At 37.2% G+C, this 26,997-nt stretch overlaps 1 protein-coding gene across 3 annotated transcripts in view; it reads left to right on the forward strand.

Annotated features, from left to right (window-relative positions):
* The window catches only part of svild (supervillin d), a 129,385-nt gene that overhangs the window by 73,591 nt on the left and 28,797 nt on the right, over positions 1-26,997 (forward strand). For all 3 annotated transcript variants that reach the window (XM_026222771.1, XM_026222772.1, XM_026222774.1), the window contains exons 5-12: positions 1,933-2,045; positions 9,701-9,848; positions 10,475-10,905; positions 11,676-11,808; positions 22,326-22,473; positions 22,649-22,732; positions 22,856-22,936; positions 23,031-23,214. In XM_026222771.1, the coding sequence (XP_026078556.1) occupies positions 1,933-2,045; positions 9,701-9,848; positions 10,475-10,905; positions 11,676-11,808; positions 22,326-22,473; positions 22,649-22,732; positions 22,856-22,936; positions 23,031-23,214 (1,322 nt within the window). The remainder of the gene's footprint in view (positions 1-1,932; positions 2,046-9,700; positions 9,849-10,474; positions 10,906-11,675; positions 11,809-22,325; positions 22,474-22,648; positions 22,733-22,855; positions 22,937-23,030; positions 23,215-26,997) is intronic.

Below are 26,997 nucleotides of genomic sequence, written 5' to 3' on the forward strand. Positions count from 1 at the left end.
GTTTTTTGTTTTAATTCTGATGGCTAAGAGTTGCAGTTTAGGGAAATTTAAAATTCTATATTTTAAAATAATTAGAATATTTTCACAAAGATCAATCAAAAAAAGATTTACAAAACAGAAATGTTCAAGACCTCCAAAGCGGGTATAATTATGCACTCAATACTTGGTTGGGGAATTACTGCTTCAATGCGGCATGGCATGGAGGCGATCTGCCTGTGGCACTGCTGAGGCGTTATTGAAGCCCAGGTTGCTTTGATAGTGGCCTTCAGCTCCTCTGTATTGTTTGTCAGATGTTACGTATATTTCTCTTCACAATACCCCATAGATTCTCTGGGAGGTTCAGGTCAGGTGAGTTTTCTGGCTAATCAAGCACAGTAATATCATGGTCAGCAAACCACTTGGAAGTGGTTTTGGCACGGTGGGCAGGTGCTAAAGTCCTGCTGCAAAATAAAATCAGCATCTCAATAAAGCTTGTCAGCAGATAGAAGCATAAAGTGCTCCAAAAATCTGCTGGTAGATGGCTGCACTGATTTTGGACTTGATAAAACACAATGGACCAACACCAGAAGACCCCACGGCTCCCCAAATCATCTCTGACTTGAGAAACTTCACACTGGACTGCCAGCAGCTTGGATTCTGTGCCTCTCCAGTCTTCCTCCAGACTCCAGACCTTAATTTCCAAATTAAATGCAAAATTTACTTTCATCTGGAAAAAAAGAACTGTGGACAACTCTCCTTACCCCAGGTAAAATTTTCTTGTTCAGGAGTGGTTTGGTTCTAGGAATGTAACGGCTGTAGCTCTTTTCTTGAAGATGTCGGAGTGTGGTGATTCTTGATATGCTGACTCTGGCTTCAGTCCACTCCTTATGAAGCTCTCCCAAGTTCTTGAATCTACTTTTCCTGACAATCTTTCCAAGGCTGCGGTCATATTCTCATTTTTTGAGATACTGAATTTTTTATTTTTCTATGCTGTAAGTCATAACCATCAGAATTAAAACAAACAAACAAAACTCTTATTTCCGTTTGTGTGCAGTAAATCTAGAATATAAGAAAGTTAGTTTTTTTTTTATTAAATTACAGAAAATAAAGAACTTTTACCTAATATTCAAAAATTTTTAGATGCACCTGTATATGAATGCTGTTGAGTGTAAGAAAACAAAGTCCTGCATCAGCAGATATGCAAGTATCTGCACTCATGAATGTAAGCATGACAGGACAGGTCAAAATCCGCCCAAAACAAGCAGATCCACCACCAAGACATACTGCTGCTGTGCAAAAGAGCCAAACAACCAAGTGTAACTATCTATGTGTGCCTCTCAGTGTGTGCCATAACAGTGTCTGTCCCCTTACAAAAGTAAGCCATGATTTAACTACAGATAATAAAATAATAATAAGATTAATATAGTTAAGCAATGGTAAACACAAATTAACCATGGTTTGTATGTACTTTGGCTTTTACCTCAATGCAAACCCTTTCCTATAGACTTTCATTTTAAGTGTGTTACTGTATATGCTAATCGATTGAGCTTAACTTTTTAACCCAAAACATTCCTGTAATATTAATTAAATGAGTATCACCTCAATTCTCTCCATTCTCAGAGCTTGTGAATCAAGAGCAGTCAAAACCACTTTGACCTCTGTGGTCTCCCATAAGTCCCTTTTATCCCACTGGCCTCATTCAATCTGAAGAGAACAACTTTTCCCAGGCTGTGTGTGTATGTGTTTGCATGCCTAAACTCCTGCAGCTCCTCTGGCTCTGCCCAGGCATTGTAAAAAAAAAAAAAAAAAATGTTGACAAAACTGAATGGCTAATTGTGAGATGTTGAATGGGCCATCCTCTGAGGATTAGTTTGATGTCGAAAGTACCAATGGTTCCTCATTTTGAGCTTTTAAAATTTCTGTATTCATGTTTTTTTTTTCTTTGGCCACAAGGGGTTGGAGAAGACCAACATCTCCACAAATCCAAAGAACCAAGCTGAAGACACTACTCACAAAACAAAGCCACAAAGAGAGCATATAAGTGGGAAGAGGACAGTTTCCACCAGGTAACAGTCAGCATTTTAAGTTTGAATGTTTAGTTCAGCTAAAAAAATTGTATTCTGTTGTTTACCAATCCTCACATTGTTGCAAACCTGTATGACTCGCTTTCTTCTGTGAAACATGAAGGTATGTTTGTTTTTTGTCCAAACAGCGAAAGTCAGTGGGGTCCAGTATTGTTTTTGTTCCCCTTTGACTTATAGTATGTGAAAAAATAAAAATAAAATCTTATTTTGTGTTCCACTGAGGAAGAAATCCATATAGGTTTGGAATGATATCTCTTTCATTTGCACGTAGTCCCTTCTGTGGTAATTACCACAAGGCTTATTTGTTGGAGTTTATAATCCTCTGTGTTGGTATAGTTTAGATGTGTTTCCTGCCAGGATGGTAGTGAGTCATAGCAGATGATTGCAAAATGCCGGTTTGTCAGATAAGCATCTCTGTGAAGCCTGTTCATTCTTTCTCTCTCTCTCTCTCTCTCTCTCTCTTTATGTGTGTGTGTGTGTGTTTATTTTGAAGCTGTCTACATACTTCAAAGATAAGCTTTCAAGATAGTAAACCAGTAGCTCAACTGTGGCATGTGTCTGAAGTCATGTACATAGTATGTGTGGGTGGCACACTTGCATGTTCCTAGAATGTAGTGAGGCTAATATATTAAAGATTGGAGGTCTGCTTCTTATTGCACTATAGAACCTCTGCTACCTATCACTGGATCTCTTTATCATGACCAATCACTCCATATTGACCTCCTTGAGCCCTGACTGGACTGAATTAATGTCTCTTGGAGTTACAAACCTAGGGCTTCTGGGAGGGAGAATTTTAGCAAAGCTGCTGTTCTAAAGGTTGGTTTTAGAGATTTGATAGAGTGTTACTTTACAAAAGACAGGTCCGCTATAAAAAAAGGCTTATTGTCGGAACTTCAGACTCAAAGCTTCTGGATCCGATCTAATCTGGCTCCATTCTCGCAGCAGGGGACTGGTATATGGTGTGTGTGGTGTCTGATGTGGTGTCGATCTACAATATCCAGGTCCTATGCACATTTTTGGCTGCATGGGCTTTCTGTGTGTGTGTGTGTGGTAGCTGTTTCTGGTTCATTGGCACACAGTTTGTTGCAAGCTGCAGTTTTCAGATATTAAGGGCCCTATTTTAACAATCTAAACGCAAAGTGTAAAGCGTACGGCACAGGTGCATTCAGGGCATGTCCAAATCCACTTTTGCTATTTTAATGGAATCCACTGAAGCTTCCGGCTAATTAAATGACATGGCGCTGTGTTGCCAACTTAGCAGCTTTGTCGCTAGATTTAGTACCTTTTTCAAAAAAGCACCTAACGACAAATCTAGTGACTTTCTTGGACAAACCTTATTGAGTCTCCGAGACTACCGTAAAAGTGAGGTCTCTCTTTCCCAAAGCACACACCTCTCTCTCTCTCTCTCTCTCTCTCTCTCTCTCTCTCTCTCTCTCTCTCTCTCTCTCTCTCTGCATCTCTGTTCAGCGAGCACAGAGAGGAGCAGCACTTTAAGTAAAAAAAAAATAAATAAAATGTATATATATACAAAACAGGCCAAACGTTTGGACACACCTTCTCATTCAAAGAGTTTTCTTTATTTTCGTGACTATGAAAATTGTAGATTCACACTGAAGGCATCAAAACTATGAATTAACACATGTGGAATTATATATGGAATTATATACATAACAAAAAAGTGGGAAACAACTGAAAATGTCATATTCTAGGTTCTTCAGAGTAGCCACCTTTTGCTTTAATTACGGCTTTGCACACTCTTGGCATTCTCTTGATGAACTTCAAGAGGTAGTCACCTGAAATGGTCTTCCAACAGTCTTGAAGGAGTTCCCCGAGAGATACTTAGCACTTGTTGGCCCTATTGCCTTCAGTCTGCGGTCCAGCTCACCCCTAAACCATCTCGATTGGGTTCAGGTCCGGTGACTGTGGAGGCCAGGTCATCTGGCGCAGCACCCCATCACTCTCCTTAGTCAAATAGCCCTTGATGCCTTCAGTGTGACTCTACAATTTATAGTCATGACAATAAAGGAAACTCTATGAATGAGAAGGTGTGTCCAAACTTTTGGTCTGTACTGTGTGTATATATATATATATATATATCTTAAACTATGTTCCGAAGATAAATGGAGGTCTTACTGGTTTGGAATGACATGAGGGTGAGTTATTAATAACATAATTATGATTTTTGGATTAACTATCCCTTTAAATATAAAATAGCTAAAACTGCATGTTGTCAATAGAATTTGTGTATTTTGTTTGCTAGTGTGAGCTAATATTATGGATGCACCGGTTGACCGGCCATAAATCAGAACCGGCCGGTTTTTGCTTAAAATACGCGAATCGGCAATTGACTGGTTTTTGATCTTCTTCTTCGGCCGATTCTTCCGGAAGTGCGCTCGCGTGCACAGATTACATTGTAATCATTCGCTATGTCATTTGTGTGGAAGTATTTTGAAATCTGTGCGCAGGACACGGGCAGCCGTTCATCATTGGAAATGCAGAGCTTCATGTCTGAGGCACAGATAGCAGGAAGTGATCAGCCGTTGTTGTACTGGCGCACAAATAAGAGTCCCCTTCCTGTGCGCAATGAAGCTGCGCGAGCGTATACTGTATACAGTAAAAACTAAAGGTTCCTGGAGGCACCTTTTGGGGTTCTTCACTTCGCCACACCGGTGGAACCCTCTGAAGAGCCTCTAGGCACCGCTCTAAATGGGGGTGGTTCTCTGAGGAACTTTCAATGGTTCCTGGAGGAACCCTTTTATTAGGATGGCCAGGAACCACCTGGGGTGCTTCAAGCCACCATTTCCCTAATTTTAGTTCTTAAATCCCCCCAACCGGTTCATTTGTCCTGCTATTAACATTTTTAATGATTTTAAAAAACAAACTGAAAAAATAAAACAAATGCGTATAAAACATAGTTTATTGATAAACAACAACAATATCCATAATCACCTTAAATAGTCAATACTGCACATCACAATCCCATTCATGGAAACATCAGTGTTAATACTGCTATAAACAACAACAACAAAAATAACATCTTGGTAAAATTATAAACAATTAAATGTGACTCAATTATCCTAGAACTTTAAAAAACATTTTATGTACCTAAAACAATGATACAATTTAAATTAATAAATTAAATTAAAATTTAGACACAATGCAATTAATAGCAACATTTTATTTCCCGTTCTAATAGTGGTAACTGATTGGGAGAATTCACACAGGATATTTTAAGAAATTGATAAGCCTCAAGATAGATGTATTTAGCTTAACCAGTTTCTCAGCAGCATAAGTTGTTATAGTTGGGTTAACTTCTAGAGCAGTGAATGGGACAGTATCAAAAATATATTTTTGCATTCTTATTTACTCAAATAGCAAAATGAAAAACTCTACAATAGCATTTTCACAACTTTCAATCAAAGGAAAAATCTGACTGATTAACAGCAGTCAGAAGAAAGAACAATGTCAAATTTAGCATCCCTCCCAAAGACTCTTGGACTAGAAACACCCTTGCATTAGCATTAACTATTTTTTTCTGTAATTTAATACGAATGTGATATAATACAAAGTATAGTGTTATAAATGCACATCATTTTTTTTAAATCAAAATTTAAAGGATTTACGATGAAAACACAGCTGAAACACATCATCAGTCTTGTGAAAATGGTCCATGATCTCCTCCTGAATGGCCAACAGATACAGCAGAAAAACAGTGTTCTTTAGTGTACTTTTAATTGCTTTTCTATATAATGTTGAACAGAATATAGTTACTCATAGTAAGGTGAACTCATGTCTGCAGGTTCATCAGCAAGAAGCTCCTCACCATCAGGAAAGACTGTAGTGCTGCTCTCACCAAATGGGTCCTCTGTTATTACCACAGCTGTTCTGAGATTGTGTAGGCTGTTCATTGAAAAAAAGAGTGACATACATCAAATTAAATAATAAAATATTACATTTATTCATTTAGCACAGGTAATTTTTAAATTATCTTAAAAATGAGGAACACCACAGGAATTCTTTTTGTCATATTAGTGCATTGATTAATGGTTGTGGGCTAATTAAGTGCACAGTGTGTTTATGTGTGTGTACACTACATGTATACACACATGGACAAACTCATACTTGCCTCATCATATACAGTCCAAGACAGCAGGATCATCATGTTACAGGAAGGGCAATGTTAGAATTTCTCTGAAATTATAATTATAAACTCTGAAACCATAAACTAAATAAATAAATAACTGAACGTTTTAGAAGGGTTTCTGGTGTGTGTCTGCAACCGTTCACTTATTTACATACCTGCAAAAGATGGGGTACGTCCAGAGAGGTCTGTTTATTGTCAGCCAGCATCAGCAGCTGTTTGTACACTGCCTCACAGGTGTCCACTACAGAGCCACATTTCTTTACTAACTGATGAATAAAAAAGAACATATGGGTAGTTTTTTTTGTTTAATTCAGTGGAACAGTGTATACAGTCATATATAATTTTTGATTAGGCCAAGCTGAAACACTATTTCAGTTATTTCAATGTCAAATAAATAATTAAATACTTACATAGTGCTGTTCTGTGAACCCTTTGAGATTTTTAGGGCCGTTTCATAGTCAACGCGAGAAACGCGAGCGACGCGAGCTACGCGCTCCCTTTCATAGTCTAAACAGTGAATGCAAGCGTCACGGGTGATGCTTGTATGCAATACACCGCTCACGCAACAGGGGGTAGTAGAGTCGGGTGATATTAGTAGAGTCGGGTCGCGTGATATTCAGATCACAATAGCAACTGAAGACGAGTGTATTCTGTTGCTGATGAACTATCGTATAAATGTGGATGAATACGTATAAGTTCGCATAATTTTTCCTCTTCGCCCGCCATTCTATTCAAACCTTCTTCTTCTGTAAACACAATATACTTGAATTAATGTACAATACTTGCAATGTCGCCCCCACCGACAACGCATAGTATTGAGTGAATCGGCGCGTCGTGTATCAAAAATTAGGACGACACATTTGGCTACGCACCGGGGACGCGTATGCGTACAGATGCGTTGACTATGAAACGGCCCTTAGAGAAGTCATACTTGATTTTCTAAGGAGAGAAAATGATCAAAACCAGTTTTATGTAGGTTATGTGCAAATTACTCGAAAAATAGTCTAATAGCCTAACGTTACATGTATGTCAACATGGATGTGTAAGTTAACTATTTAACGAACGTAAACGACAACAATAATTTAGAAAGTTAAAGAAAAGAGTTAAAATGAATAAACGTACAGTAAACATCATGCATAAACCAAACTAATAACGTTAATTATTGTTTGTGACCTTGTGTTTGTACTTTGTAACGTTAGTCACCATTTCGTCCCACAACGTGCATTAGACTTGTAAGCATCGCGGCTATTAATTTAATGGTTAAAACAAACATTTTAAATAAAAAAAAAAGCATACAGTCTAATGTGTTAAACTGTAAAACGTTAGTTATACAGTGTATGAATTAGTATACAAATAATAAATCTGTGTATTTATTTCGGAGTCTTTACTCACCTTGTGCAGCGGTTGTTTCTTTGAGGAATGTAGCCATTACTTCTTTGTATTTGAAATCGCTCTTCCACGCATGCGCCCGCCAGTGCGAGCAAACAGCAGGAGCGCGAGGACGCCAAGCCGTGTGCATTTTCTTCTTGACATTAGGGAAATAAAAAAACTCTAAATATTACTATTGTACCAATTGTTATAATTAGAGTATTTTTTTATTAAATTAATGCGTCGTGTCATATTTAGCCTAGTTCAATAATATTTTTAATGTTTTCTTTAAAGTTTCAAGGTAAACTATCCACCTTCGATTTAACATTTAGCCTATTTCAATAAAACTATTTTAGTTATTGCAGTATTTAAGTTTAAGTATGTGAGGGAATTAATAAATAGCCTAATAATGACAAACATGGTATAGCCACTGGATGCCTGTCTGCTTGTATATATTCCCTATTGCAGAGAACAGATTTTTCAGAAATAATTGTAACATTTTAGTTGGATATACTGGTTAAGAAAATTTTGTATGTCCTTTTGTTATTTTATTTATTTATTTATTTATTTATTTATGTTTTGACAGAACAAGTGTGAAGATTTTTACAAACATTGTTTTTTTTTTCACATGGAAAGTGCCACAAAAGTCATTGTTCCATCACATTCCTAAAAAGTGAATATTAATAATAATAATAACCAGTCAAATTAAATTTTTGTCACATGAATCTCCAGGAACCATATTATGAGAAAAAGAGCTTTGAGGCACTTAAAATACATTTTAAGGTTCCTGTGGTACTCAAAAGGATACCTGAGGCACCTTTAGTTTTTACACCGGTCCGAGCGCTGAACACAAGTAGACCGTGAAGAGATGTTCAGCTCAACTTCTCACATGTTGGATGAGAAAGAAACGGACTAAACTGTGACAAAACTTAAATGCTTTTTTTTTTTTTATTAGAACTTGCATACACGTTTTAAAAGCCAGAAGTAAACGTCAGTTCTGTATAGGATGATTATTTTTTATTTTACCTTAAAATTACACAGACTTAATTGAATTTAAAAATCACCTGCCGTTGCACACTGAAAAAAAAAGTTTCATTCATCCAATTAAAACATTTTAGGGCAATAATTCATATCTATATTTTTACTTGAGACAGTAAGTTATTTATTTTTCATTGGCTCAAGTAAAAAATATAGATGTGAATCATTACCCTATTTTTTATTTTTTTTATTTGGATGAATGAAACCCTTTGCATCTTTGTTTTATTCGCACCAACATTATTTGATCTGAACATTTGGAATAATGTATTTATATAGCATACTTTTATTTAGTCTCACTGGTAAAGATCAGTTTGTTTTATTTAAAACCAAATGTAAAAACTAAAACAAATACTGAATGCTGATTAAGATACATCTTATTGAATGTGTGTTGATTGTGTTATTTGGACTGTAGAACTATGCAGTTATTGCCTTTAATTTCACATGTTTACAGTTAATCTTTTAATTTAAGGCCAGTTCTATTTAGTTTCAACCCAATTCAAAAACAAAAGCTAAATGCTGATGTCTGTATCATCTATGTTTGTATTGAATGTAGGCTACTTACTGTGCAGTTACTGCTGTTAATTTCAGATGGTTACAGTTATTGTTTTCAATAGCCAAAAGCCAGTTCAGTCTATTAAATACCAAATAAACATATTTTTTATGTATACTTTCCTTCTTTGTTGTTTGTTGCTTAAAAGATGAAAAAAAAAAATCAGAAAATCGGAATTTGCAGTTTGCTTGTGAAAAAATCGGTATTGGAATCGGCCATGAAAAATCATGAGCGTGCATCCCTAGCTAATATTGTAGATTATGTGTTCTGTTTATGTACGTGTGTGAGTTGAGTGTTGAATCTGTGGATTTTGGACCAAATGCTCTTTTTAGCTTTCAGTGTTTGGTGGCATCATTAATATGACTCACCTTAATATGTGAAAATACTCACAATGAATAACAGGCTGATTCCTCATACAGCATTACATATCAGAGTGGCTGTTTTAACTTGTTTATTTGATACAAAGCATCTGTTGTACATACTCAGCTTTTTAAATGGAAAAAATGAACACAAAATGATATATTCTCCCCTATGCAGCCATTCCTCATCAGATGAAGGTGAGAAAAGTTCTGATGAAAGAAAAGATCTCGGAGAGGGTGAGGAGAAGATATCGTGCTTTCAGTCTTTCACTGCAGGAGAGAAGGATGTGAGAATGAAGAAAGATGAGAATGTGATAGAAAACACGGTAAGCAGTCATGTTGCACAACCTAAATTGAAGATGGGTCAGGTTAGTTTATTCTTACTGTTTTTATTTTCACTGACATCATCTTATGTACTCATGTGATCTGCAGTGGCTCCACACATCCTCTCACACCCCTCATGAGTCTCCACTCTCTTGCCCCTTTCTTTCTGGGTCGCTGTGTCTGTGTTCCCTCCTTCCTAAAGCCCACCAACCATGTTTTCCATTCCTTCACTCACAGTGTGACCAGTTGCATCTCTTTATGTCCCTCTCTATCTCCTACTAGGAGACAAAGTTTGGACACATGTATTTATGAAAAAAGTGAAGGGGGTGGGGGGTCAGCACTTGATTTTGCATGTTGTTTTACCACAAAAGATAAGAGAGAGACTGCTTTGTTTCAGTTTTCTTTAATTTGCTGACAAGACATTTTTTTTTTTATGCAGTGATGCATCTCTCAGGGCAAACTGTCTTTAGGAAGCAAAATATCTAAGACAAAACTATTATCTAAAATTTTGCACTTGTAAGGTGTATAAGATGGATATAAGATGGTGTGAAACTGTATCCATTCAAGATCTCAAAGTAATTCTCCATCTTATCCTAAATGTATTTTTTCTTGGCATTGTGTATTCTAGGTTGCACAGAATGAGCAGAAAGTGAGAAAAAGGCAGTGTTTTGAGGGCACAGAGGATCCAAAAGCCGCCACACCAGTTCTGCAGAGACAGGACTCAGGTCAGCGGAGCATCAAAGGCATCCTGAAGAAAAGCCACTCAACTAGTCTGGACACAGAACCCACTGAGCTGGAGCAGATCACAACTCCTGCCATCATAACCTGCAAGGAGCTGACTGTTGTTGATGGAAAGAACGACAAGAATGAGGAGGTTGAGTATGATGATGAGGATAGGGAAAACAAGAAGCTTCAGAGAGAGGAAAGCAGCTCGAGTGAGACTCCTCGCACTCCTTCCCCAGATTCTGTGGACGAAACTCCCTCCATCTCCCAATCTGTAGAAGGGGAGGAGCTAGACAGCAGCCTGGATGGGAGCATGAGCTCCTCCCTAAAAGAGAGGTATTGTGGGAGTAGTCTTTATAATGTTCTTGAGTTTGATTGGCAGCTGTGGTTACTATTTTTGAGGGATGAGTGTGGGGGAGAGTGGGAAAAGTAGATTTTATGCTTAAAAGCATTCCTGTAATTTAAACTGTAGAGCTGTTTGAGCTAGCAATGCCAAGGCCATATGTTTGCATTTTATCAGTTCATTCATTCCCTGAAAATCTAAGTTTCTTTGGATGAAAGTGTCTGGCAAATGTATTATGTTGTGGCTGATGCTAATTCTTTGTTTGAAGTCTTATAATTGGTTTGTTATGGCTTTTGACAGAAATTAATCATTTGACTCTGTGACAGACTATAAGAATAAAAAAAATGTATTATGAACTTAATAATAATAATGATTTATTTTTAGTTGTTTTGTGTTTGCAAATTTATTTTAAATAATTGAATACATTTTTAATTTTCACGTGTTTTTATTGTTTAAAATACTATCCTTGGACAAGTGTGAATGTTAATCTGAAGATATTTTAAGTAGAAAGTATGAATATCAAAATATAAATAAAATAAAATAAGTTAAACAAATCTTCAGAGTATCTAAACTGGATTTGAACCCTCATCTACTGCATGTGCAATAAGAGGCACTTTTAATTACCAAGCTTTAAATGAACCCACAGAAGTCCAATAATGGGATGTTTGTTATACCAATGACACAGTCTAAACACAAAAGCTGCTTAAGTGGAAAGTGAATTCTCTATGTCTGTAATATAATACTTAGCCTCTTTGTTTGGCAGGCTGGCCGAGTTGGAGAGTAGTGATGATGACAGGAGGGGCAAGCTGAAGAATAAACTCACCAGTGTGGTCCAGTCATCTCTGGTTGACCGTTGCGTCCAGCTGCAGGAAAGTGAGAATGCCTGGAGGAAGAAGGTACCCACACACTCTCTGAAACAGCTTCCACTTCCTCTGTCGGTAGCTGAGAAAAATGGGCTGAATTAACCTATTGAAACTCTACACACTACTCAACACTTTTGTTGTTGTGTGCAGTTTGGGGTTCGTGCAGTGTCTGTGTTTGTTTGTTGTTGGTCTTGATTTAAAGAGGGGTTAGTGGGATGGTAAATCCACCGGGAATGGTGGGGGAGGAAGAGTTAGTTTTCGGTGCTGAATCAGCAAGTTCTTCTGCAGGGCCGTCCTTATGAGAAGGGGGTGTGAGCACAGGCGGAGGAGGATTTCCACTCTGCTTTTCCAGTTCCTGGAATCTGATCAGGATATCGAGTTACATGTATTTCTAGATCAAGTCACCTTTATTTGTTAGCGCTTCATACAATTCTGGTTGTTTCAAAGCAGTTTTACAGTGTCAAACAGGAAAATAGTTTTGGTCAGTAATAGTTTGATGTAGTGCGATTTTGAAGTTGGAGGAGAAAAATGTTGGAAGTTTTTAGACACACCCTGTCTGAACTGTTGTACACAGAGTATGCATGCGCATCGCAGAGCTTGACAAGACGAGCAAAAATGTATAATTATTATTATTATTTAAAAAAAAGAAAAAAAAGAAAATTACAGATCATTTTGTTATATAAGTTGCGACTGATAAATTTAATTGTGATCTGAAGAAAGGGAGACCTGAACATCTTGGATTACATGGGGGTGAATAAATTATCAGGAGCGTTAAGCGTTCTGACAACTCGGTTCACTCGCATTGTAATGTTGTTCAGACATTGCTGTGCATATTAACAATATCTCCCAGCCTTGCTCACTCTTTTCCCAAACGTGGCGGGGAACTTTTCCCTAATTCAGTAACATGTAGTAAAAGAAAAATACTGAAACATTTTGACAGAGTGCCTTAATCCATATATAAGGTGCTCTGGATTATAAGGCGCACTGTCGCTTTTATGAGAAAATTAAAGGCTTTTAAGTGCGTCTTATAGTGAGGAAAATACGGTATTTAGTTGTGTGTATTGCATTCACTTGGCGCAGTTTGTAGGTCTCTGTCTAACAGCAATATCTGTTCACGCGAAATATGTCATGGCTGTTTAGGTGTTTACCACCGAGCTGTGGGCTAGTAATGGTGATGGGCATTCTGTTATTGACCTGTGCTGCACGCAGTAGACCAATCATGACAGACTCCGTCATCAGACCAATCAACACAGTTTAGTGTCATGGAAAGGAGGGGTTTAGAAAAATTAATCGTTAAACAAATCGTTTTGGGAATCATTGAGCAAAACAGGAAAAATAAATGCTAATTTTAAGACAATGAAAGTGTTTTTTGACCTTGCATGCATGGGAGCCTTTTGTTGGGGACTCCCAAAACCAAAATATGAACCTTTCATTACCCATGATAGGTGCACTTTAAGTTCAAAAGACCGTCCCATTTGTCAGGTGTCAAAAGTCAAATTTCTACTACCGTATTTGCCGGACTATAAGTTGCACTTTTTTTACATAGTTTGGCTGGTCCTGCGACTTAGGCCTGGTTCACACGGGACGATTTTAAAATTGTCGGCCGATTTTCCAAACCTGAGAGACCCCACACACAGCGATAAAAAATCACGGGTCCAACAGTTTTGGTCATTCCGTGTGTGGTGTGCAGCCACACGGCAATATCAACACATCACACATGAACCGATTTGACTCCCGAGCATTCCCAGGTCAGACGGGAAATCTCGCAAAATCCCTCGAGATCAAACGTGACTTTAGAGTAAACAATAATGGCGAACGAAGAGGATGCAGTGGCCATAGTTTGTGCTTTGTTTTTAACGAAAAAAAAAAAACATAAGAAAAACAAGAAAAGGCGATGGTCAAAGAGGTGGAGACAACGCGAGCATGGACTATACTTGCTATATCATAATATGGAGATAAGTTGTTGTTTTATCTCATAGAAATGTTGTTACGTACTACACAGATTAATAACCGTTGAAATAAACGTTCATATATTTGTTTCCATGTACTCTGGTGGACTGCAGATGTGGATGTAGTTATGCCCATCGACTTAATTTGTATTTGTTATATTTGTCATATTATATACCTCGGCTGTTTTGATTTTGTTTCCCGGTACTTCCTCACCGCCTCGTCACCTCGCTTATTGATTGGCTACACTCCACAGGCTGCATGATTGTTTGTCCTCGGGGACACCACACACGAGAAGAAATCGGGCTAAATAAATCCAACATGTTGGATAACCCCGATTTGAGATCGGAGCGGTCCCAACATTCTTCCGAGCAGAGGAGAGCAGTCTTAACACACCACACATGGCAGGAATATTTGATCAGATTATTTTACGATAATCGAAGCATCCTAAGATTGTCGGAAGGGGTGAATCGGGGCTAAAATCGGCCTAATTATCCTGCCGTGTGAACCAGCCTTTATTGCGACTTATTTCTCAAAATTAATTTGACATGAACCGAGAGAAATTAACCAAGAGAAAACATTGCCGTCTACAGCCGCGAGAGGGAGCTCTATGCTGCTCCAAAGTGCTCCTGTAGTCTACACTGAGCAGCATAGAGCACCCTCTCGCGGCTGTAGACGGTAATGTTTTCTCTTGGCTCTTGGTTCTAAATAAATGCAACTTATAGTCCAGTGCGACTTATATATGTTTTTTCCCCATCATGACATGTTTTTGGACTAATGCGACTTATACTTACGTGCGACTTATAGTCCGAAAAATACGGTATCTACTGGACTAGAGTTTGAAACACTCAATCTTTGCAGCTGCTATGCACCCTTAATATGCACTTCTGCCAAGCCTACATTGAGGCAGGCATCTCAGTAGACTTCAACCCGCTATTCAAAGCAGTAGGAGCAGATTTTTTTAAAAAGTCAGAACATTGTGGTTTTCACTCGCTATGATGATGGCAATGGACATGAGCGGGAAGTTATAGTTCTCAATGAATCTGTTCACAAAAAAAATTTGCAGCACAAAAAGCAGCAACTATTCCTTTTAATGCTGACAACCATGTTATTAGTTTGTCATGTGATAGGAAAAAGGTTTGCACACTAGTGTTCCAATAAGTATAAAATATTTATTTTTTAAAGATATTATCAACAGAACTTTGATATATCAAACATAGTGAAATACTTCAGCCATGCAGTGAAGGGTGATGGCTGAGCGGTGTTTCTGATTTCAGTGAACGAGGAGTGGAGCAGGAGCAGGGAATGGTGAACCGGGAGCGGAGGGAAAATTGTTGACACTTAATTCTGCTCACATGTTCTGCCGGACACCACCACACAATTGTGGCTTTTGTTAACTGCCCTCCTGCAGGATTTAACAGGTTTAACTCAGACAGCTCACTACCAGAGACACTGTTAGAATCTGTAGCAGGCAATTCTAGTTGCGTTTATCATCAATTAATTTCTAAAATGATCATTTCACTATGTTCTGGCCTGCCATCTAGTGGCAATTTTTTTTGGCCCGATGCCAAACTTACTTGCTGACCTCTGCACTATAGATAATGTGAATGCATTCTTTACCTTGCACAGTACCATCACACAAATTCAAAAGAGCTGGAATGCATGAGTCATGTAGACTAGTTTTATGTTGATGTTTTTTTCGGTATTTGAATGCTGTTTTGGAACTGTTGTTATATCGAAAGAGATGTGTAAAGATTCTTCATTAGTATAAATGTATATAGTTAATATATAGATAATATATAGATATATATTTATATATATATATATTTTATATTATTATTTTATGTTACATTTATATTATATGCAAATAATATATAGGCTTGGAACAACATGAGTAATTAATGAAAGAATAACAAATTTGGTTGGGGTGGTTGATTGCGATTTTAACTTTTTTTAACTTTAGTTAGTGTGTAATATTGTTGTTAAAGCTTAAACAACATCTGCAAAGTTACGACGCTCAAAGTTCGGTGCAAAGGGAGATATTTTATTTGAAAGAAATCGCTCTTTAAGGACTACAAAAAAAAAAGGCTGGTAGAGACTACAAGATTCTTCCTGAATTTTACATAAACCCCACCCCACAAACCCCACAAAGGGAGCAAGTCCACGTTGGGCTGCTTTAGAGAAGAGGAAGAGATATTGTGGTAGTTTATAAACAATTATTTTACTAAAATGCTACAATGCAATAATTTATTTTGCTGTAATAATGCTTTAATCAGGATTAAACCGTACATCAAAAGCAAACAAACAGCTGCAGAATTTAGAAATGAGAGCATATCTAAAAAGTATAAAACTACAAATAAAAAAATAAAAACATTCTGAAACATCTTTTAAGAGCTGTGCTTTCACAGGTTCTGCTCAATCCTCTTCACTAATATTCTCTGGGTTTGATTTGGGATCAAATTGATAAGGCAATATTGACGCAATTGTTTATCATACACTGGAGCACATGCAACTACTCATAATGGTAAGGTGGCATAATGTTTCTGAACAATTTACACTAGGCAGTTGGGATTAACAACACAACACTCTGAGGGAGGAGCTTCACAGAACCAGGAACTCAACAGACCATTTTGACAAGAACAGAAATAGCAGTGTAGAATAAATGTTGAAAAAATAAACATGAACACATTACACTGCACCCCATAAACACAATCAAGAATTCAAAAAAAGCTGATCTACCACCCCTTTAACATTGTTATAAACTCTCATTAGCTGCCACCGCAGGGGAAGCGGCACTGACACACCCACTTACCTCATTCATCCTCCGTATTGTTCCTTCCTGCCATTTCCGCTTTTGGGGGAGTGGGTGCACACGCGATCACGATAGCACATGGACATTTTCCCATTTCTCCACTCTCCATCCATATCCATTTCCTGGTCATTTCATACACTCACTGCACTTGTCTTGTTGTTTCGTCCCTGTGTTGTTTGTGTGGGTGTAGTCGGTCTTCTGGCGGGAAACGTGGCACCGGCCAAACCGAATGAACAAGCTGCAGCTGGGTATGACATTGTGGGATATAAGTGGGGATTGAAAGATTATTGATTGGTTATAATGTGTGGCAAGTAGATGAGCCACTGGTGTGTATTTTAAATGTTATATATGTGCGACCGTGGTGCCTTGAGCAAACCCAGAACCCTTAACGTTACTGTATATTGTGGATACCGGTATATTTCCTGTATATTTCATAGTTGGTTTATTTTCCCTCTTTGTTGTTTCTATGGTACTTCGGATTTTTGTAATTTTATGTGTGTGGTTGTAGATACTCTTCACAGTCTTTACTGGATTTTTATTTTATTTTATTTTTTATAGTATAACAAATAAATAAATGGCAAAAAACTAACTAATCAGTTATGGTAAACAATAAAAAACTGTAAACCGTATAACTGTAAACTGTTTACCAACACACCAACCCCCCACCCCCTCACCAGCCAATTAGCCCCAACTCCCATTTGACCACACTGATGGTACTCAAAAAAAAATCATGGTTGGCAGGTCTGTAACGGTGTTCCACTCCCTCTTCTTCCTCACTACTCATTTCCTGTTTGATGGCTTTATAGCCAAAGGCGCACACCCTTTGCTAAGTATTGCCAGTTAACCTGCCTTACAGAGCGTTTCTCTAGTTATCTTGCTTGCCAGTTCTGTGTAAGAATCTGCCAGTTTACGTGATTACCCCTCTGTTTCGACTGCCTGATCGACTTGATGTTTGTGTCTGGACTTTCTGCACATTTTTGCAGACAAAAACAAAAATGTTTTTTGTTGCGAACGTTGATCTGCCTTCAAAACACCTTGTAAAAGACCCTTTGCCTGTCTTCACATTTCTGTCTGCTGCTGAAAGTGCCCTGAATAAACTTCTGTTAAAGTATTCAAACTCAGCCTCAGCGCCCTCCTTACACTTAACAAGAATAACGTTAAATGAATTCTTTCCAATCTCACACTGCTTCCATTAATCCGAGTGGGGAAAAGGATATAATTTGTGCCAAATTTCAGTGAATAATTTATTTTTTTTGGTCTGGGCCGCAAGCTGGTGCTGAGGAACCCACTCTCTGGCTGCCTGAAGACCTGAGCAGTAATTTTTGTCAGAGATGTTAGGTCTAACCTGACTCTTTAGAAAATAGATTATAATGACTATATTGTCTGTCAGATTTGATTGATCGCAAATGTGTTGACCTTGCATTGTGCTAGTTCATATTTCTTGAAGCATTCATTGCTCTTTCTTCTCGCATTATAACATATCAAATCAGATTAATGTTTTGTATCCATTTATTTATTATTGTTTGGCAAGTATCTGCGTAATAAGCAGTCGGTGTGTGATTGTAAAAAAAATAATGCCTTAAAGGGATGGTTCACTTTGAAATTAAATTTTGATAAGTTTTAGCATACCTCAAGAGCATCCAAGATGTAGGTTTCTTTGTTTCCGCAGTATTTCCCATTTTGATATTTTTAGGTCAATCCATTCTTGTCTGTGACTCAAATAATGGAGGTCTATGGTCACCACCTCAAAGAGCATGCACAGTGGAGTCAGAATTTAACAATTCCCCATCATAAGTACACATTGATGACATAAGACACGAAACGAGCAGTTTATGTAAGAAAATGAACAGTATTTATATAGTTTTTACCTCTTGTACACAACCACATCCAACTGATCTGAGTGCATGAGTGCTTCCTGATGTGATGTGCGCGCGCACGCTCTGGCTTAGTCTGTGCAAGCGCGGAAAGCGCCGGAAGTTATCTCTCGCACATGAACGTCACAAGGAGTCTTCAAGTCCCCTCAAACTGTCCGGGTTTTAGACATGATGTTCATTACATTATCCCTTATGAAGATTCTGGTGATGCTTTCTGATGGCTCTATAAATGTGAACGTCCTAGCTAAATGAAAGCCTGTAAAAACAATCTCCCTAATGTAATTTGACAATAGAATTAACATGTATAAATGTATGAACAGATTTGGGAAGACATGACAAAACACTATGAGACATACAGTTATAAAATCATGTAATGTGACAAGAAGCAGGCCTGAATGCAGAGAAGGGAACATCTATGATTGTGGAAGGACAAATAATGAGATCTTTGCCAACAAAAATAAAAATGAGCAGATGTTGTCATTCTTTTTGGCCCTGAAAAATTAAGAGTTCAATTCTGGTGTCAGGGGTGCACATTGCAGACACATGCACCCACACACAGCTGCTTCCTTTTAGCCAGGCCAAACTACCATAATGCTATAAAGCTTATGACAGGCCTGTTCCAAGCAGACATCCTCATTTGGATCAGTTCAAATTTTCTGCCATACAGTTTTTAATATGATTTACCAATCATATTACAAATAATTCCTTTTAAATTAAACAGAGCTCAGAGTCAAAATCATAGGTCTCCCACGGAGCATTGCTGAGCATGGTCGGTAAAAGGAAATCATTTGGTCACTTTGACAAATGTTTCATTAGAGATTCCTCACATATTAGAATTAATGTTTTGCCCCTTTACAGATAAATTAAATTACAGAGATAATCTTCCCAAACCTCTGGGTTTTGATTCAGTTTCTAATCATAAGTCTTTTCATATTTTATTTGCTCTGTCTCACTTTTTGAGTGCTCACTAGAAACTGTTTGAAAAATTTGAGCTCTGCGAAAACGGATCCAGATGAAAACAATTTATGGAAATTCCATTTTATGGGGAACCTGCTTGGGAACTGTAACACTGACCTCAGCCCAGTCTCTCACCTTTCACACTCTTTCAATCTCTCTTTCTCTGTTCAGTCCCCTTGGAGGTGCTACTAGCTTTGCTCCTCTTGAGTCATGAGTCTGACATCCAGTCACACCATCTAAACACTCCTCTGGAACTCTAGACTGTCATTGACTTACATGATGAACAGTTTGGCTGGTGAGAACTTGGCTTTCGGTGATTTTTATTTGATTAAGTTGTTTGATCCTTATAGTTGTCTGTCCTGATTTCTTCTCCTCTACATTGATTTACCTTCTAACCAAATTAATCTCATGGAAAATGTAAATAAAGGCGACAAGTTAAAAGATACAAGCAAGTATATTCAGAATGACCTTTTGACCTCTGTCTTTACCCCCTGGTGTCATACCTTTTTCAACCCAGGCACCTGTGCAAAAGTGTGGGAGTCCCAGGTTTGCCTGGTGCAAAGGTGGGGGTCCTGCTCCGGAGATCGTGGGATGAGGAGAAGTGAGCAAATATTTTGTGTGTGACATGGGTATGACACAGGTATTACAAGGAGAGGGTGACTTATGAGGACATAACCAATGTCCCCATTTTTCAAAAGGCTTATAAATCATGCAGAAATAGATTTTTTTTTTTTTTTTTTTTGAGAAAGTAAAAATGCACAAAGTTTCCTGTGAGGGTTAGGGTTAGTTGAAGGGTTGGTGTGGGGCCATAGAATATACAGTTTGTACAGTATAAAAAAACTTTTATCCTATGGGATATATATATATATATATATATATATATATATATATATATATATATATATATATATATATATATATATATATATATATATATATATATATATATATATATATATATATATATATATATATATATATGCCTGCTATTACAATTCATTTAATCAATCTGGCAGATTGTTTCTGACTTTCTTTTTTTCTGCTACAAGACAAAATACCTTTTGTATTCAAGATGCACCCTGTCTATATCAGAGAAAGTTTATCTTGTTTCAAGGACTTTGATATTTTTGCTTGAAAATGTCTGCTTTTGCATCTAGTTTAGCTTTATTTATTTATTCATTAATTTTACCTGAGTACCTCATGGTTAAGAGAACGTCATTATCTCTCTTTAAATATAACATAGCTCTGGTTTCAGAGTTTCATGGAGAAATGTTGTCTTCCTGTGAGGCTTTGAGGCAAATACTCCAATTCCTCCTGCCCCACAACACCAGGAATAAATGATTTGCTTACAATTTTTACTGCTTTTTGGCACATATGTGCACAAGTGTGTACATGTGTGCATGTTCAAATTCCTTTTAGTGGACTGGGGACACAACATATATTATTTATCCACTGGGTTTTAAACATTCTGGAATTTACAAGGGCTTTTTCCCCCACTCCAGCATCGAAAGCGACACCTGTGATGACTATATGTTCCAGATGTGGGGAGGCAGTAAGCAATGTGGGCCTTCAAGCCTTCATTTTAGTAAATCAGTCTCCATCCCATTCGGTCCTCAGGGCCCATTCTCAGTCGCTCTCTGAGTAACAGACTCCAGTATCAGATTAACTGTTATTGTCACACTCCACATGGGGCCCATTTTTGAAGTGTCTGATTCATGATGTGAGAGAGACTGATGACAGATGGATGATTTCATTCTTTCACTTTGTAGCACTGTTTGCCTTGAGGTTCTGATTTTGATTAAATTGTAATTTTGTTATTCTGCTTATTTTAGTGTTTTGGAATCCTGAAATTGGCTATTGCTGCAAAAGCATTTGACAAATTGGGCCTCAGTTTTTATGTGGATGACACAAGTTCAAATCTGTTTTACAACATCTTCCGCGTTCTACCTAATTTTCTGTCTTCACTCTACATTTAAAGTTAAATATCTGGTTTTAGAGTCACCAAATGAAAGATAACAAATTTCAGATTACCTCAGACTTTGTAGCTGGGGGAGAATATATTTTCAGTTGGAGAGCTCCTAATCCAAACCCTATTTCCTCATATTAAGTAAATAATACATTTGACGCAGTTAAATATATTTGAGTTGATGAGCAGTTTCATATTGCATTTCAGCTGCTTCGTTCCTACATTTTTATCTCTCTGTGGTCTCATGAAATTTATCCACGCATGCATTGGTCCCTCTAATTAAAATTCTCTCCAGATCATGTCAGCTAAATTAACCATTTGGGATATTTTTTCTGTTTAAAGAAACCAGCCATTTCAACTTCAAGCCCTGTAAATTCCTTATAAAGATATTTGTTATAGCATATTAGCAAAATACAATTTACGGTGAACTGACTGGGACTGAATAAGCAAGGCGGAGATAAATGTTTCTCCATTTGCCAAAGGACCACAGGCAATTTAGCCAACACAGTAAAACACACCATACAAATTATTATAAGTAGCCTAATTATTACTGCTAGATCTCAAGAACAGATTTTTAAATCTTACATCCATGGAAATTCACTTCATTGGCAACCTCTAAAGCCTCTATCAAAAGGTGGAGCTTTTGGTTTTTGACTTTTAGGTGTGTTACATTTACTTAATTTTAGGATATTCAGTTGTCATAATTGAAAGCCTAGCTGGAGGATTTTAGGGTTTTTATTTATTTATTTTTATTTTATTTTATTTTTTACACCTGGCATTAATGTGGTTAATTCAGTTATTGGGATATTTTTATATTCCAATACATCTCCAGTGTTTTTTCAGATAAAGCCAATAAGGAGAAGGTTACTCTTGCAAGACAAACTTATAAATTACAATCTGAGCTTGTGTGAGTTCTTAAGCTTTGTAGAACAATTGGGATTTCGGAGTAGAACAGTTTAACACATTCATTTTGTTTTTTTCTTCCTCTCTTTAGAAGTCTTCTGCAGATGTAGAACCAAAGATGTCCTTGGCTGAGCGGATGAAGGTCTTGCAGGAAAAGGAGGAACAATGGAAAGCTAAAGGCAAAGGAGCTTATAATGACTCCACCCAGTTCTCTGTGGCTGGACGAATGGCTAAGAGAGGTGGGGAAGAAATTATTTGCTGGGTTTCTAGCCAAAGAACATACCTTGTGCTAAGAGCTGAACCTTTTCAAATCACAAGCGAAACATTTCATTATGCAAATAGCAAATCAGGTTGTAGTGTGCATCATGTGGATCAAGCAGTGATAAGAATGTTGACACATCTGTTTTCCATCAGGCTTAGTGTCACCTAACAGGGAGGATGTTCCCATTATCCTCAGCAAGAAGGCCAGCAACAGTACACCAGTCAAACCATTAGAAGGTATCAGTTTATGACATCATCTGTGATCTTGTTTGAATACTCAGATGCCAAGGTGATGTATTATTAGGACTTTTGTCTCTACAACGTGTCCTTCTCTCATATCTGGAAATGTCCTTCTAATAGAAATCTCCACTCGTCCTGATGCTGAAGGAGATAAAAGACTAGACAAACTGGAGTCCTTTTTGGACAGACTTCACAGTAAAGGTCATTTACTGAATTACTCTATTATTAACTTGCATCTTAATGCATAATATAGCTGTATGCAGGGATCTGTTTTTCTTTTTCATTTAATGTGCAGGAGTTGCGGGCACAAAGAACTCCACCATTGAGGTGATGGAGGAAAAGGAGAAGGAGGTGATGACTCTGGACGATGAAGAGACTTTTGGGCGGTTCTACAATTGCTTATCACCCACTGCTCTGAGCTCCAGTGTCCTGCTGGTCGAAGAAGAGGACTTCAGCATCATCAAGTCAGACACACCCAAGTGAGATACTGCTCTTATTACTGTGTTAGAGGGGCATTAAATGGTAGGGTGGGTATTAAGATGGTTCACACACAAACAAAATAAATTCTACCATGATTTACTCACCCTCATGACACTCCACCATGTATGGTTACACGTAATATTTGAAGATCACTTAATAAAGTAAAAAAAAAAAAAAAAAATTAGTAGTAGTATGAAGAGAATTTATATTCAACCCTTATTCTGACTCTCTGAAATGATCTGTTTTTAAGAGTCCTTTAAGGCTTGTCAGTAAATGACAACTGTTATGATTGGCTAATGTTATTGCATAGGAAACATTATCAATTCCCCCTCATTACTGTATGTTGTACTGTAGGTGTTATGAAAACATTGTCAATATAAATCCATGATTTTTTTTAGACAAAGCTTTATGAAATTGTTTAATTACAGTTTGCAATGCAGCTGTTGTCAGATCCAATACAGTTGGCTGCTTCCTCTTTAAATAGTTTCTTTGCAAACTATCCATGACATTTTGCCTCATTTACAATCTGCAGTCAGATGCTTCAAATGAATGTATAATCCTGCAACACAATCGAGGACGCCATTATAAATATTCCTAAATATTAGTGTTTCTGTAGCTCAACTGGTAGAGTGTTGCGTTAGCAAGCAAGCTGGCACAAGGTTGGGGGTTCGATTCCCCGGGAACACATGATAGGTAAAAATTGATAGCCTGAATGCACTGTAAGTCACTTTGGATAAAAGTGTCTGCTAAATGCATAAATTTATTTTTTTTATTTTTAATTTAAATAAGTTACCCACTTATCTGACTGGGATCCTTCTCATGTATGTACTAATGCTGGGTACACACCAAAAGATTTTTTACATCTTATAAGATTTTCAAAATGTGATAGACCACAAAAATGAGGATAAAAAAAATCCTAGATTTAACCGTTTTGGTCCTATAGTGTGTGGTGTGCTATGATATGACAAAAATATCTTAACATACCTCACACCAAGGGAAAATATGATAAGATAATCTGTAGAACCATCAAAATAATCGGGAGATAGCTAGGATTGTTGGAAGGGGGGAAATCTGCACAAAATCAGCCCTATTATCTTTTACCCAGCATGAGATACAAACAAGGAAGATACAAACAGTTTAATTTGTTTTGTCAGAGGACCCCATGATTATCCCATGATTTTCTCACCTTCAAGCCATCCAAGGTATATATGACTTTCTTCTTTCAGACGAATCCAATGAGAGTTATATTTAAAAATGTCCTGGTTCTTCCAAGCTTTATAATGGCAGTGAGTGGGTGTTATTTTACAGTAGTCCAAAAGAAGTCCAATAAAGTGCATCCATCCATCATAAAAAGTGTCCCACAGGCCCCCGGGGTTGAATAAAGGACTTGTATAGTGAACAAATGTGTTTTTGTAAGAAAAAAAATCCATATTTAAAATTTTATTAACAGTAATCTCTACCTTCTGCTAACTGTTGTATGCGCATTCACAATAGAATGCCATTCCAGCAGATGACGTAGGCGTAGCATAAGGTTCAGTGAGAATATGCTAGTCTCGCGAGAACCAGCGTTTGTTTACAGCAGCAATGGAAGTTATTTTCTTTACTTTAGCAAATGAAAACCAGTCTCTTGGCTTATATCGAAATCCTCTGACATTTTTCTTTACAAATCTAGGTTTTGGACTTTTAGTTCATGACCAGTGTTTTGAATGCACATACAACAGTTGGCAGAAGCTAGAGATTACTGTTTATTAGGGTTGCAACAAACCATTATTTTGATAATTGATGAATCTAATGATTATTTGTATGATTAATCAACTAATCATTAATTAATTCCCTTGATTAATCAGTAGACTTTGATTATTCAGCTTTTTTAATTAGTTAAAATAATTAGTAACAAATAAATAAAGGTAATTACTAGAGCTGGATCAGAATGTTCGATTATTGAAATATTCGTCCGGTGGGTTGGCATTGAATTTTGAGATTCAAATATTTGAAATGTTTTTTGTTTTTTTTTTAACACCTGGCATTACCTGCAAAATGTCTTCATTTGCGTTTGAATATAGCCACTCTTTTACTATCGGGCCGAATGGTTCCAAGGACTGTCAGTTATGGTTACAGTTGTATTTCCACGTGAGCCTGGTACGACACGAGGATTACAAACCATTCTCGGCCCAGAATTCTCGGCATGGTTAGACAACAATGCTTAGCTGGGGGATGTTAGAGTGCATGTGTGTGATGTCGCCACTCTTTTGCCTGGCTACGTGGAAGCACGATCAAACAGTCAAGTAAACAAGCTACTCTTTGTTCAATATATAAAAGAAAAAAAGTCTAAGACAGTTTGGTCTGTGGAGGAAACCACCTCCACCTAAGTTTCGAATATTCGATGTTGATTACTACCGAAGCTTCGAAGCACAAAAAAATGGACCAGCCCTAGTAATTACTTAAGCTTTTGAAAAGCATATTATGTAATTACAATTATTATACAGTTAATTTATACAAATAAATGTATTTGGCACAAAATTAGATGAAAGACTCTCATTCAACCATTTAGTTATCCATTTGAAAAAGTCACTGAATGACAATTCTGTTTATAATCCTTTTTTAAGTCATATGGATACGAAACAAAATAAAGGTAAGTGATGAGACGCTTTATTTTTGGATAAACTCTTTTATTCAAGCACAACTGTCACAACAAAATCTCTCTTAAAATACCTTTATAGGGTTATGATAATCAAAACAGTCATGTGCCAGATCGAGTTTTGATCTCTGCAAACCAAACTATCACTTTAGTTAAATCATATTTTTTTACCCACTAATAAAAAGATTTTATCATTAGCTAGCGTCATACTCCAGAGCTGCTTTATAACAGAAAATCAGGTTGTAATTCTAACTGAAACCGACACGAACTCTGGTTTTTCATGTTTAATACTGTAAAGCTGTTTGATTTAAGACTATTGAATAAAGTACTAATGTAATATAAATAAACATGACATGACTTCACTGAAGTACCAAACTGCAGAGCTCATGCAAACATCCACATCGCTGTAATCAGATGCGTTTTAGACTGCTGCTTTCACACCACGGTCAGTTTTTGTTGTTTATTTAGTTATTGAGAAGAGCGCTGCATATGTTAACATAATTATTCAAACGTCCCTCAACAGCCTCAGGTTTGGCTCTGCTGCATTTGCTCTGAACAAATGCTACAGCGCCACTCTGGTCAAACCGGGTTATTGCAGGCTCTTATATTGGGTCATATGAGATAAAATGACTACTCAACAAAATTTTTCTTGCAATAAAAATATTTCTTATACTCTGGAGCCGTGTGGGACACTTTTTTTATTATGGATGGATGTACTTTATTTGACATCTTTTGGAATATAAAAAAAACACCCTTTCACTGCCATTAAAAAAGCTTGGAAAATCCAGGACATTTTCTTATATAACGCCGATTGGATTTGTCTTAAAGAAGAAAGCCATACATCCTAGGATGACTTGAGGGTGAGTAAATAATGGGGTACTTTTAATTTTTGGGTGAACTATCCCTTTAACCATGTGCCAGTGGGCCAGGCCTATGGTGTGATGTTGTATAACTATTTGTTAATGTTTTTCTCCTAAGTGGGTCATATGCTAATACATTTACCCATGTGATGTCAGAAAATCCATATCCAATATCCAAACCAGCCATTTTTGGATATTTGTTAAATAAATACTTTGTTTATAATGGAGTTTTAAGCTATGAAACTTGCACAGTGTTCTTATGGTACAAATACCTCATATATGTC

This window comes from Carassius auratus, chromosome 37, assembly GCF_003368295.1.
Source record: "Carassius auratus strain Wakin chromosome 37, ASM336829v1, whole genome shotgun sequence".
Lineage (NCBI taxonomy): Eukaryota > Metazoa > Chordata > Actinopteri > Cypriniformes > Cyprinidae > Carassius > Carassius auratus.